Here is a 15,141-nt window from a genome sequence, read left to right as displayed (position 1 = left end):
CTTCCCCATCCCGCCCCGGCCGTTAAGGTGGTAGGCCTCCCTCACTGGCACTGTTGCTGGTGAGTTCAAGCTTGACAAACAGGAGAAAATTGTAAAATACCGTTGACTGGGACGATGGAGGGACTTCAAACGCTGAAGATGTCTTGTAATGATGTTCACATATGTCCTGACCAACGCCCCACCTGCTTGACCTCACTGTTTTGTGATATATATGATATTGTGATATATATGATAGTTTTGTGATATATTATGATATATATATATATATATATATATATATATATATATATATATATATATATATATATATATATATATATATATATATATATATATATATATATATATATATATATATAATATATATATATATATGTCGTACCTAGTAGCCAGAACGCACTTCTCACCCTACTATGCAAGGCCCAATTTGCCTAATAAGCCAAGTTTTCATGAATTAATTGTTTTTCGACTACCTAACCTACCTAACTTAACCTAACTTAACTTTTTCGGCTACCTAACCTAACCTAACCTATAAAGATAGGTTAGGTTAGGTTAGGTAGGGTTGGTTAGGTTCGGTCATATATCTACATTAATTTTAACCCTAATTAAAAAAAATTGACCTCATACATTATGAAATGGGTAGCTTTATCATTTCATAAGAAAAAAATTAGAGAAAATATATTAATTCATGAAAACTTGGCTTATTAGGCAAATCGGGCCTTGCATAGTAGGCCAAAAAGTGCGTTCTGGCTACTAGGTACAACATATATATATATATATATATATATATATATATATATATATATATATATATATATATATATATATATATATATATATATATATATATATATATATATATATATATGTATGTCGTACCTAGTAGCCAGAACGCACTTTTCAGCCTACTATGCAAGGCCCGATTTGCCTAATAAGCCAAGTTTTCTTGAATTAATATATTTTCTCAAATTTTTTCCTTATGAAATGATAAAGCTACCCATTTCATTATGTTTGGGGTAAAATGTTTTTTATTGGAGTTAAAATTAACATAGATATATGACCGAACCTAACCAACCCTACCTAACCTAACCTAACCTATCTTTATAGGTTAGGTTCGGTTAGGTAGCCGAAAAAGTTAGGTTAGGTTAGGTTAGGTAGGTTAGGTAGTCGAAAAACAATAAATTCATGAAAACTTGGCTTATTAGGCAAATTGGGCCTTGCATAGTAGGCTGAGAAGTGCGTTCTGGCTACTAGGTACGACATATATATATATATATATATATATATATATATATATATATATATATATATATATGTCGTACCTAGTAGCCAGAACTCACTTCTCAGCCTACTATTCAAGGCCCGATTTGCCTAATAAGCCAAGTTTTCCTGAATTAATTTATTTACTATAATTTTTTTCTTATGAAATGATAAAGCTACCCTTTTCACTATGTATGAGGTCAATTTTTTTTTATTGGAGTTAAAATTAACGTAGATATATGACCGAACCTAACCAACCCTACCTAACCTAACCTAACCTATATATATAGGTAAGGTTAGGTTAGGTAGCCAAAAAAAGCTAGGTTAGGTTAGGTTAGGTAGGTTAGGTAGACGAAAAAACATTAATTCATGAAAACTTGGCTTATTAGGCAAATCGGGCCTTGCATAGTAGGCTGAGAAGTGAGTTCTGGCTACTAGGTACGACATATATATATATATATATATATATATATATATACATAAACCTATATACATAATTGTATATGAAGGATATTGGAAAATCCCTTGATGATGGTGGGACAATGTCATTCTGTATTATATCATATATAGGTATGATCACAGCGTATACCAGTCATACTCGTGTATGCTGGATCATAACAGACGCTATAGGACATGACTAGAGTAGAACTACCGTTAGAGAGAATAATATAATTAAAATCAGAAATAGAACTGCTGTAACATCTGCTGATGGAGATTTGACTAAATGTAAACTGTCAGGAGAACAATTCGCATACCTTGCGTCATTATATAATGAAATGTGAAGAAAATTGTGGAATTCAGATATAACACCATCAATGGAGTCCAAGAAATGTGTAAGTACTTCATTCATTATGATGTGCTGCCTGGAACGTTAGTGAAGTATCCAAAGTTTGCTTACTGTAGGTGTTAGCGAAGTATCCAAAGTTTGCTTACTGTAGGTGTTAGCGAAGTATCCAAAGTTTGCTTACTGTAGGTGTTAGCGAAGTATCCAAAGTTTGCTTACTGTAGGTGTTAGCGAAGTATCCAAAGTTTGCTTACTGAAGGTGTTAGCGAAGTATCCAAAGTTTGCTTACTGTAGGTGTTAGCGAAGTATCCAAAGTTTGCTTACTGTAGGTGTTAGCGAAGTATCCAAAGTTTGCTTACTGGAGGTGTTAGCGAAGTATCTAAAGTTTGCTTACTGTAGGTGTTAGCGAAGTATCTAAAGTTTGCTTACTGGAGGTGTAGCCTGCACATGACTTTAAAGCTGCCGCCCAGTTGGGTGGGTGTGGAGCAAGGCCAGTAACTGTGCGACTCACCATAGATGTAAAGTGCCTTGTATAGTGACTGTTGTAAGCCTCTTGTTGAATAATTTTGATATAAAAGATGATCGATATGTATACGTATTTGTGTAAATGACTGTAAATATATGTATATACGTATGTAACATTAACAATTGTGTAACTAACTTCAAAAGATTGTCAGTTCCTTAGCTAAATGAGCTGTGGGGTTCAGTTCCTGAACCACCACAGGATCGGGTTCAGTTCCTGAACCGATTATGTTCCTCTGTAACCCTTTCCATCACCGCCTCAGAATGGGTATGGGATGAATAATAAAGCAAGGAAAAAATATTGAGATTCTGGCTGTTAAAACACGGCCTTGTGTGGATAATGGCTCTACAGGCATACTAACACCTCAGGAAAATGACCCGTTAAAGACGAGTGTTATAATGGATAAAGTGTTATTTATTTCTTGTTTCTTGGGTGCAGGGGTTGTGGTGTGGCTTATTAAATTCTGTGAGTGTACTTCTGTATTCCTTCCCCCCCCCCCCTCCCCATTGTCCCATCCCAAATCCCTATCCTGATCCCTTCCCACTGCAATATAGGCATAACGGTTTGGCGCTTTCCCCTGATAATTCCCTTCCCTCCTGTTACACTTCATATCTACTTTTGTACATTTGTTTCTTTGTAACGCGGGCGGGAATGTGAGTGTTTAAAGGGTGGCAGTAAGTGGTTGTGATGTGTCAGGTGAACCCTTCCATGCTCGCTGCTCTGTTGTGGTTGTTTGGGAGCATTGTACTCACCTAGTTGTGCTTGCGGGGGTTGACCTTTGCCTCTTTGGTCCCGCCTCTCAACCGTCAATCAACTGGTGTACAGATTCCTGAGGAATTGTGATCCTCTGTACCTGAAGTTTGTTGTATTATTCCGTTTGTTTTTGGTTTGTTATACTTAAGTTATATCTTTAGTTCTGCCCAGTTTGGACAATTTTCATTATGTACTTTGAGTGGTCAATTATTTTGGCAGAAACTGCCAAAGGTTGTCCAAGGGCGACCTCGATAAGCCTGCCAGGCTACCTGTCCCCAATTATTTATGGTAATCCATATTAGTAGGTACGTGAGCCATATATAATAACCGTTAATTACATCTTTTAAGTAATATGGTGAAGTACACTTGTTTTTTGTGTGTGTTAAGACTATAGTACTTCAGTGTCTCCATAAGTGACAAAGGACACACACCGTTGCCAGTAGTCACGTGACCAGCCATCATCTGAATATTAAAGTCTGCTTCGAGAAGATTAAAAGTTTACAGATGTGAATTAATGCACATACCACCCCGTGGCCGCCAGCAGGTGCAGGTACACAGGTCCTGGACCCGTCCACCCCGTGGCCGCCAGCAGGTGCAGGTACACAGGTCCTGGACCCGTCCACCCCGTGGCCGCCAGCAGGTGCAGGTACACAGGTCCTGGACCCGTCCGCCCGCCTCGCCACTGTGGACAGCCGCCTCACGCCTCAGTCAGCCACACTCACAGCGCTGGACGGGACGCTGCCAACCACACTAAGTATGTAATACTTTATTATGTATTTTTACCCACATTAAGCAGCTTGTGCGAGATTTATTAGTAAACTATGCTGATCAAGTACTGCAGAGTTAACACCGCTGTAATACTGTAGAGTGAACACTGCTGTAATACTGCAGTGAACACGGCTGTAATACTGCAGAGTGAACATGGTTGTAATACTGCAGAGTGAAGACGACTATAATACTGCAGAGTGAACACGGTTGTAATACTGCAGTGTGAACACGGCTGTAATACTGCAGTGAACACGGCTGTAATACTGCAGAGTGAACATGGTTGTAATACTGCAGAGTGAAGACGACTATAATACTGCAGAGTGAACACGGTTGTAATACTGCAGTGTGAACACGGCTGTAATACTGCAGTGAACACGGCTGTAATACTGCAAAGTGAACACGGTTGTAATACTGCAGTGTGAACACGGCTGTAATACTGCAGTGTGAACACGGCTGTAATACTGCAGTGAACATGGTTGTAATACTGCAGTGAACACGGCTGTAATACTGCAGTGAACACGGCTGTAATACTGCAGAGTGAAGACGACTATAATACTGCAGAGTGAACACGGTTGTAATACTGCAGTGTGAACACGGCTGTAATACTGGAGAGTGAACATCGCTGTAATACTGCAGAGTGAACACGGCTGTAATACTGCCCCGGTGAACACACCGGGGCAGTATTACACACACCTGCACCGGTGGACACGGGGCAGGTGTGAAAAAAAGATTGACAGTTGAGAGACGGGCCGAAAGAGCTGAGCTCAACCCCTGTAAGCACAGCTAGGTGAATACAGTGTGATTTCATCAATAATACTCCAGTGTCAAAACAGGTATACTACTACAGTGTGATTTCATTAATAATACCACAATTTGAACATATGTACTACTACAGTGTGAACATTGTTGTAATACTCCAGTGTCAACACGGATGTAATACTGCAATGTGAACACAAATTTAATTTACATTTCGAACACATGTAATACTGAAATGTAAACACTGCTGTAATACTACAGTATTACCTCGTAATACTAGGAGGCCTCATGGCTGAGTAGACAGCAATCTGGAGTCTTAGTCTGAAGGGCCCAGGTTCGATCCCCAGCAGAGGCAGAAACAAATAGGCAGAGTTTCTTTCACCTGATGCAACTGTTCACCTAGCAGTAAATAGGTACCTGGAAGTTAGACAGCTGCTATGGGTTGCTTCCTGGGGTATGTGTATTCACCTAGTTGTGTTTGTGGAGGTTGATCACTGGCTCTTTGGTCCCACCTCTCAACTGTCAATCAACTGATGTACAGATTCTTGAGCCTACTGGGCTCTTATCATATTTACAATTGAAACTATGTATGGAGTCTGCTTCCACCACATCACTGCCTAATGCATTCCAGCTGTTAACTACTCTGACACTGAAAAAGTTCTCAAATACAGAACATGCATTTGTCGATATTAAAAAGCATTTGCCAGTCATCTGACCATTTGTGTGTGCATGTTATAGAGAAATATATGTGATAGACATAATATAGGAAAAAGAGGTTGGTTAGAAAGACGGGGAACAAGAGCTAAATAGCTCGATTAAGCAGCCTCAAAAAGTGAATACAATGTGAACACAATGTATGGACTTCGTTCATTCTCCTCATTCCTACTTTTAAGCATGTTGCAATTGTAGATTTGTATTGAAACATTTGGCTTAAGATTTAGTAAGGGAAAGTTTAAAATTCGGACAAATTCGCGTCCCCCTCTTACCCCGCTCCATATGCCAACACTCCCTCCACCTCTTACCCCACTTCCTTCTACGGCTACCACTTACTCCCGCCTCTACTAGCCATTACTTCCACCCACAGCTCCACCAGCTTACCCCCTTTTCCACTGGATTTCTTCCCTGCTTTCACCTTACACTTCGCATCCCGCTTCCACCTTACACTATGCACCCCACTTGCACCTAACACTATCCACCCTGCTTCCATCTTACACTGTCCACTCCACTTCCACCTTACACTATCCACTCCGCTTTCACCTTATACTATGCACCCCACTTCCACCTTACACTATCCACCCTGCTTCCACCTTGCACTATCTATTCGGCTTCCACCCGTAACACCCTCGAGGTATAACACCTGAGTCATACTCCTCCACCTATAACACCTGGTCAACACCTGTTGGTAAGTCCCTTGCCCCGTAGTGTACTTACCAGACTCGTCTGCACAGATGTTCATCAATGAAGAACACAAGAACTAGAATTGTTATGCCTTATTAATTAATAAAATCTTACTTTACTGCAACTACCCCCTGTCTGTTGCCCGAATGTGACAGCATTTACTGATTTCCCAGGGAAGGACAAAGACCAATAAATATTCTCGGAGGATGTAGGAATCTTGGCATTTAATACTTGGAATAAATTATAGAAACTTTTATTTACTTATTGAGAACCAGGGGACATCTTTTAGTCACAATGGGATGGAGAGAAACACAGGGAACTTCCAATACAGCATGAAATGAGAAATCTTAATAAGACTCAAAAAATAATAAAAGGGAAAATTAGCTAAACACCAAAATTAATCAAAATTAACTATTCAAATAAATGACGCGAAAATATATCCTACCTTTTAATAAATCCTACCGAGGTAATTGGTGTAGTAAATAACTGAAACGCACAATCAAAATAACACATTGCCCCTCTCCCTGCAGTTACCAGCCACAGATGTTGACGGCCTTCCTAGGTCCCCCTGACTTGTCCAAGTTCACATTCCTAACATTAAGTTCAACATCCTCCAAGTGGAGAATGGCTCCTCCCACATTGCTACAGAATCCAGGCTCCTCAAATTATTTAGGCTACAGCCAATCATTTTAAGACTAGGCCTGGGATCTGGCACTCTGACGTATTAATGCCCGGCCTCTCTTTGGTCTTCCACCAATATGCGGCCACTAACCGAGGCCCTTTATCTGTACCCAATCAGAACCCTGGGTCAACTTGGCCTGCTTCAACCGGTTGCCCAAAGGCTAGTAAGTTTATAGAAACGGATGATTAATGTAAACAACACTGTCACTTGGCCGTGGAGGAACAGACACTTGACTCTAGGGGCCTGTATGGCTGATATGAGAGAGATGAGGCAAGGGGGAGGGGAGGGGAAACAAACTAGAGGAAAGGGAAGATGAAACCAAGGGAAAGGGGGAAAGGGACAGTGGTCGACTACAGCTTTACCGTTACACATCTTACACTATCCACTCCAGTTCCACCTTACACTATCCACTTTGCTTCCACCTTACACTATCCACTCCACTTCCATGTTACACTATCCACCCCACTTCCATCTTACACTATCCACTCTGCTTCCACCTTACACTAGCTACTCCGCTTTCACCATACACTATCCACCCCACTTCAAAGGGAAATTTACCTACCACAGGGTTTCCTGATCTCTCGCGCACCTGTAACCATGCATCACACCTTCTCCTCCCTCCCTCCTGTCAGCTCGGAATGTTTCCTCACCTACCAGGAGGTAGACAAGACAGACACATATAAATACCTTGAAAAACGCAAAACCGGAACACATTTGCAAATTCTGCGCTAAAGGAATATGCAAATATGGAAAATTAGGAGCAAAATGCCATTTTCTGCATCCTCGAAAATGCAGGAACATGTTGGCGAGGGGTACATGCCGTTTTGGAACAGGGTGTAGATACTTCCACCCTAAATTAATTCAAATTTTCAATTAGGGACAAAAATGCTACAATCTTCAGTGTTCGGAATTCCATGTAAGAGGTACACAGCGTTATAGACAGGAAGATCAATATGACACTACTGGAAATTTTTCAGAGGAAGGCAGAAACAGAGTAGTAAATATAAGAGAGAGGAATAGTCAGATGGAACCACTACAGGATTACAGAGGGGAAGGGAGATACCCACAAGACTGGAATACAAATTACCAACAAGCACACAGGTACTACACCACACAACACCCGTCCTACTACCAAAACTGGACGAATCACTTCCAAAACAACACACCCTGGACGCAAACACAGTGGCCTCCTTACCAGAGCCTCAGATATTAACACCAAGTAAGGCATCCAGCACTTCCACTAACACGATAACATCATTTATATTTCCCAACATCCGGGGTATAAAAACACGCAAATCCAAGAAAGTTCACTTTATTGATGGTCTCCTTCATGAGGCAAATTCAGTGTTTGCAGCCCTAACAGAAACCCACACAAAGGACTACCATGATGGTGAAATATGGATCTCAGAGTACAATCTTTTCAGATGTGATAGGAAACACCGGCTTCAGGGTGGGGTCAGCCTCTACATCAAAGACACACTCATCTGTACTGAGCTGCTAAACACCTGAAATGATATGGTGGAAGTGCTGATAATCAAAATAGAGGTTCTAAATGTAGTTATTGTCCTTGTATATAAGTCACCGGAGGCAAACCCTCAGCAGTTTAAAGACCAACTAATGAAAATAGAACACTGCTTGGGAAACCTCACAAATCCAGCTCCGAACATCATCCTGCTGGGGGACCTCAACCTACGGCACCTGAAATGGAAGCACCTGGCTAATACAGTAATATCAGAAAGAATACCAGGAAGTAGCCTAAATGAACAGGCACATGCAAATACCCTGCTACGGATGTGCGACAGGTTTGCCTTAAACCAGTAAATAGTAGAATCAACTAGGAAGGAGAACACGCTGGACCACATTTTCACTAATAATGATGAATTGATCAGGAACATAATGATTACAAATACCTGTTACTCAGATCATAACTTAATTGAAGATATTACCATGGGGAGTAGACCTTCAAAACCAGTCCAGATTCCCGGTGGAGGAGATTTCAGCAAATTCAACTTCAATAATAAACAGATAAACTGGGAGCAAATAAACCAGAACTTCACAGAAATAAACTGTGAGAACAGCTAGAAAATGCAAACCTGAACCAGTGCCTGGAAAAAATAAGCTCAGTAGCACTTGAAATATGTTCAAACCGCATACCCCTAAGAAAAAGAGGAAGAGATGCAGATTGGAACGGGAACGTCGTTCCCAATATAGGCGAAGAAAACGAATCGCGGAACAACTTGAGAGTCGCACCCTATCTCAAGAACGGCGAAGAAGGTTAGGTAGAGAAATAGAAACAATTGAACGCAAGCTACAAGAATCATACAAAACCCAGGAGAGGCAAAGAGAGCAAAAGGCCATCAGTGTAATAGAGAGAAATCCGAAATATTTTTTCTCCTATGCAAAATCAAGATCAAAAACCACATCTAGTATCGGGCCCCTGCGAAAGGGAGATGGAACTTTCACCGATGACAACAAAGAAATGAGCGAGCTACTGAGGAAGCAGTACGACTCTGTTTTCAGTGAGCCATTAAATGCACTAAAGATTGATAACCCAAATAAATTTTTCATGGATATGATACCAACCTCAAATCATATATCAGACGTCACCCTATCCCCACTGGATTTTGAAGAAGCCATAAACAGTATGCCTATGCACTCTGCACCAGGCCCGGATTCTTGGAACTCCATATTCATCAAGAACTGTAAAAAAACACTATCGCAGGCCCTTCACATTCTGTGGAGACAAAGCCTACATACTGGCGTTATCCCTGACATACTAAAAACAGCAGAGATTGCACCACTCCATAAAGGAGGAAATAAGGCAGAGGCAAAAAATTACAGACCGATAGCACTAACATCGCACATTATAAAAAATTTGAGAGAGTGCTAAGAAGTAAGATCACAAAATATATGGAATCACAGCATCTCCATAACCCCGGACAACATGGTTTCAGAACAGGGCGCTCTTGCCTGTCGCAGTTGCTGGACCACTATGATATGGCATTAGATGCTATGGAAGACAAACAAAACGCTGATGTAATTTACACAGATTTCGCAAAAGCTTTTGATAAATGTGACCATCGCGTTAATGCACATAAAATGCGTTCAAAAGGAATTACCGGAACAATAGGCAGATGGATCTACAATTTCCTGACCAACAGAACCCAATGTGTAATAGTCAACAAAATAAAATCCAGCCCATCAACCGTGAAGAGCTCAGTCCCCCAGGGTACTGTGCTTGCTCCAGTACTTTTTCTCATCCTCATATCGGGCATAGACAAGAACAAACCTATAGCACTGTATCATCCTTTGCAGATGACACTAGGATCTTCATGAGAGTAGGTAACATAGAGGATACGGCAAACCTCCAATCAGATGTAGATTAGGTCTTTCTATGGGCTACAGAAAATAATATGGTATTTAACGGAGATAAGTTCCAGCTCATGCGCTACAGAAAAAATGAAAATATAAAAACAGAAACCACGTACAAAACTCAGGCAAACCATAACATAGAACGAAAAGGCAATGTAAAGGATCTGGGTGTACTCATGTCGGAAGACCGATGGATAGAAGGTCGATTGATAGGGGGATGGATGAATATGCAGATAGAAAGATAGATGGATAGAGAGATAGACTGAGCAAAATTCAAATATTTACTTGGTTCATTAGGGTAATCAGTTTCCACCTGTGTCCCCTTGTGGAAACCTGTTAAATAATATTTCTCTTTACCCCTGTCAATTCCCTGAGAATTTTACAAGTAATAATCATGTTTCCCCTAACTCTTCTGTCTTCCAGTGAGGTGAGCAGCAATTCATACAGCCATTCCACATAACTCATACCTCGTCGTTCTGGAAGTAGTCGAGTGGCATACCACTGAACCTTCTTCAACTTCATCTTATGCTTGACAGAGTATGGACTCCATTCTGAAGCTGCATATTTCAGGATTGGTCTGACATGTGCTTTACGAGGTTCTAAAGGATTCCTTACACAAATTTCTAAAGGCAATCCTGATGTTAACCAGTCTTGCATACATCACTGATGATATCCGTTTTATGTGGGCTTCAGGAAATAGGTTCGGTGTGATATCAACTCCTAGATGCTTCTCTGTTAGTTTCATAGAGGACTTTGTCTCCCAGTTGGTGCCTTTTGTATGGCTTCTTGCTGCCTCCACTTAGCTCCATTACTTTATATTTCCATGAGTTAAACTCTAGTAGCCATTTGTTGGACCATTCCATCAGTTTGCCCCAGGTCGTCTAGTACCCTCTTGGAATCTTCCTGTGGCAATCCTCATAATTTTTACATCATTAACAGCAATTGATAGGAATGAGTCTATTACCTCCATTAGATTGCATATATATCAAACAGCATAGGTCCAAGGATTGAATCCCTGTGGAACTCTACTAGTGACGTCTCGTCAGTTTGAAACCTTACCCCCTTAGAGTGACTTGCTGTTTTCTGTTGCTTAGGTACTTCTTCGTCAACTGGAGAACCTTCCTTGTAGTTCCTTCCTGCATCTCCCAATTATGTACCAGTTTCTCAAGGGGTACTGTATCAGAGACTTTCCAGCAATACAAAAGTATGCAGCATGCTCAACCTTCTCTTTCTTGCCTTATTGTTGTCACCTGACCATTGAATTCTATTGCAAATTAGGCAAGATTTATCATCCCTGAACCCTTGCTAGTGATGCATTACAAAATTCATTTCCTCTAGATGTTCTATTGATTTGACGATCACAGTTTCTCACAATTTTCTCCATCACCTTGCATGGTATGCAAATAATAATAATAATAATAATAATAATAATAATAATTTTTTTTCACAATAAGGTACAGTGGGTTGTGAGATTACATAAGATTGGAATTTGTACATTGATTCAAAACAACTAACATGCTTAGCATTTTGGGCAGGTCATTAATCTAACATATCATGTAAGAAGAAAAGATACATTGGAGTAAGGTTTTATATCAACAAATAACTACAATATAAATTGACAGAAGTGCTTTCACTGGTCTTTAGTCCTAAGTACTAATATAGGGGAAGTTGGGTAGCACAAGTTACAGTGTGAGTTTGGTGCACAAGGTACAAAACTACAAGGATGAAATTAGGTACTTTTTTGGTTTTACTTTTGAATATGCCATAGGTTGGAAGCGACTCATTCACAATCGACTTGAGAATGATTCAGGACGGACCGAAACGTCGTCGTCCCTTCATTTTCTAGTGTGTGGTCTGGTCAACCATAGGTTGGATTTTTTTTTTATTTGTCAGGGAGTGAGTTCTAAAGACTGGGTCTTTTTATTTGCATGGAGTGTTTTCACTTATTTAGTTCCACTCTGGGAATATAAAAAAATAAATTTTTTCTGGTTTGGTCTCATGGGTTCTATTACACTTATCAAAGAAAAGTTTCAGATCAAGATTATGATTTAGGGACAAGGTTTTGTGCATGTAAATAGCACATGAGAATGTCTGGAGTGAGTGTATGTTTAGTATGTTATGGGACTTAATCAGAGCAGAGGGGCTGTATGTTATCAGAAGACAGAGTTTGTTATTGTTCTGATAGCAGATTTTTGCTGAGTGATGATGGTCTTGGGGTAATTTTCAGTGCTTGAACCCGATGCACAGATACCATATATAAGATAAGGATGGATTAGTGCGTAGTATAATGAGAGGAGAGCAGAGTGGGGAACATAATATCTGATTATAGAAAGTATACCTACCGTTTTTGAGACTTTTTTATTTGTGTTGTATGTGGATGCTGAAGTTCAGTCTCTTGTCTATGTATTGGCCAAGGAACTTTCCCTCATTTTATTGCTAATGGTAACATTGTCTATCTGAAGTTGAATTTAATTTCGGGATTTACTACCAAATAAAATGAAGTAAGTCTTTTCTCTGTTTAGTGTGAATTTGTTGGTTGACATCCGTGAGTGGACTTTGTTTTTTAATTCATTATTAACAATATTATTATGTGTGTGTGGGGTTGGGGTCAGATTAGATGAAGATACTATCGTCAGCAAATGGTATAGGTTTAAGAATGTTAGAAACATTTGGCAAATCATTGATGTTTTTAAGAAATAGGATAAGTCCTAATATGTTGCCTTATGGCACTCCTACTGTTTATAGTTGAGTGGGGTTGGTTATGTTATGGATAGCTACATATTGGTGTCTGTCACTGAGTTAGAAACGAATATAGTTCAGAGCAAGGCCCTGGATACCATATTGGGGAAGTTTAAGTAAAAGGTAGTTATGGTTTACAGTAGTAACAAAGGCCTTTCTCAGGTCAAGTCAATGAAGAGGACAATTTGGATCTCGATTTGGTCAGGGGCTGTGTAGATTATATTAAGCAGACTAATAATGGCATCATTGAGACTGTTTTGGGAACATAAATCAAACTCGCCAGAACTTAATATGTTGAGTTTTACAAAGTAGGAATAGAACTGTTTGTAAAAAAAAAATATATATTTTTGAAAGTATAGGTTGATTTCATATTGGTCTGAAATTATTTATGTCAGTTGTCTCGCTTATTTTATGAACTGTCGTCACTCTTGCTTTTTAAGGATATCATGAAAAGTATGACATTGGAGATTTGTTGAATAGCATAATTATGGGTAGTGGAAGAGCAGGGGCAGCACTATTTTATATCATAGATGGTATTTCATTAATGTTCCCAGCTTTGGTTTTAAGCAATTGAATTATGGATGTAATATCTGACGGGCTGACTAGTAAAAGGACTAGAGATTTTGGGTAGGGTCCTGTTAGATATGTAAAAACACGTGTCTGGGTCTTTGGGATTTTTCTGACAAGGTTAGTACCAATTGATGAAGTTAGGGACATTGGCCTGTAGTTCAATTCCTCCTGTCTGTCTTGCTTCTTGTATATCAGGACAACATTAGCCGTCTTCAAAATTTTTGGCAGTTCTGTTACCAGTAACATGTTGTATACCTTTGAGAGTGGTAGGTGCAGTGCTTCTGCTCCCTCTTTTGGTATCCATGGTAAGATTCCATGTGAGCCTACAGCCTTTGGTCAAACATTTGAGTATGTGCTGTGCAGTGCAAGGGTTAACGTCATTCTGTATGTTTTACACCTCTCCATCTCATTTTATTTACTTGGTTATAGAGGTTGCTTGAAGTGATGAGAAAATTGATTTTTTTTTAAATAATCATCTGGTAATTGAAGACTCAGTTTGTGACATTGTACATAGTATTTTGTTTCATAAATTCTTAAAGCTTTTTCATATATTTTAAAGCACTCAAATTTTGTAAATTGTATAGAAGTTCAATTAATTTTAAATCAAAGTTAATAGAATACCTTATTTTCAGGTCCTTGGTAACCATATTTTCTTGAAGTTTAAAACATCATCATGGCTCAAGTCAATATTGGAATTCTATTTGAAAAGCTTAAAAGCAGATTAAGCAACAAGATGTCTGAAGTGATGACTATAATGAGGCCAGAAAACACAAACGAGGAAATGTTTTCGTATTTGTGGAGCCTGGATGAAGCCCATGCGACTCTAACGCCAGTTCTGCACCCATCAAGCAAGTCAAAAGATGAGTCCTATGTGCACTGTAAACAGGGAGACATAGCCTACCGCCTTCATGATCTAGTTCAGGCATTAAGCTCTTATAATTTGGCCATATTATCTGCGCCACATCCAGACACAATCACAGATAGTCCTAAGAACTCTGGCAAAGACAAGTATGAAGAATTGGCCCAAGCTTATGAGTCACGATCTGTTGTGCTTTATGACCTGAAGCAGTATACAAAATGCTCAGATGACATTGACCGAGCTCTGGAACTTGGCTGTGTACAGTCACGTAGAAAATTATTAGACAGGAAAAGTATTTGTCTGAAATTAATATCAGAGGGTAAAGACAAGGCATTTGATGCTTCAGCTGAAGCTTTAAACACCTTTGAACCATGTTTTGCATATATCAACCGTGAGCCCCCTAAGTTAGCTGACCATAACCCAGCCATACCGTCACTCAGCAGTGCTGTCAAGCTGGCCTACACTCACTCCCAAGGACGTCACCTGATTGCTGATAGAGACATCAACCCAGGTAACTTATTTTATAAGTAATGAGAAAATGTTATAAAGTTTTACAATTTAATTCTTTTCTGTGAAGGGTTCCCGGTGGCTCCCTGACTACCCTTCTGGTTGCTATAGCGTTGCCTGCGCCTTCAGTTACGGTTCTCTTCCATGAGAGGGCTCAGGAGTCTGCCCCT

General features: G+C 39.8%; 1 protein-coding gene across 1 annotated transcript in view; it reads left to right on the top strand.

The window, feature by feature from the left end:
• Nucleotides 1-3,937: 3,937 nt before the first annotated feature.
• The window catches only part of LOC123755060 (SET and MYND domain-containing protein 4), a 59,776-nt gene continuing 48,572 nt past the window's right edge, over nucleotides 3,938-15,141 (top strand). Inside the window, exons 1-2 of the mRNA XM_045737523.2 lie at nucleotides 3,938-4,074; nucleotides 14,238-14,975. Of these exons, the coding sequence (XP_045593479.1) occupies nucleotides 14,279-14,975 (697 nt within the window). The 5' untranslated portion in view covers nucleotides 3,938-4,074; nucleotides 14,238-14,278. The remainder of the gene's footprint in view (nucleotides 4,075-14,237; nucleotides 14,976-15,141) is intronic.

The sequence above is a fragment of the Procambarus clarkii genome, chromosome 28, assembly GCF_040958095.1.
Source record: "Procambarus clarkii isolate CNS0578487 chromosome 28, FALCON_Pclarkii_2.0, whole genome shotgun sequence".
In the NCBI taxonomy this organism is placed as follows: domain Eukaryota; kingdom Metazoa; phylum Arthropoda; class Malacostraca; order Decapoda; family Cambaridae; genus Procambarus; species Procambarus clarkii.
The sequence above is the reverse complement of the archived record's forward strand: the minus strand, read 5'-3'. Positions and strand labels throughout refer to the sequence as shown.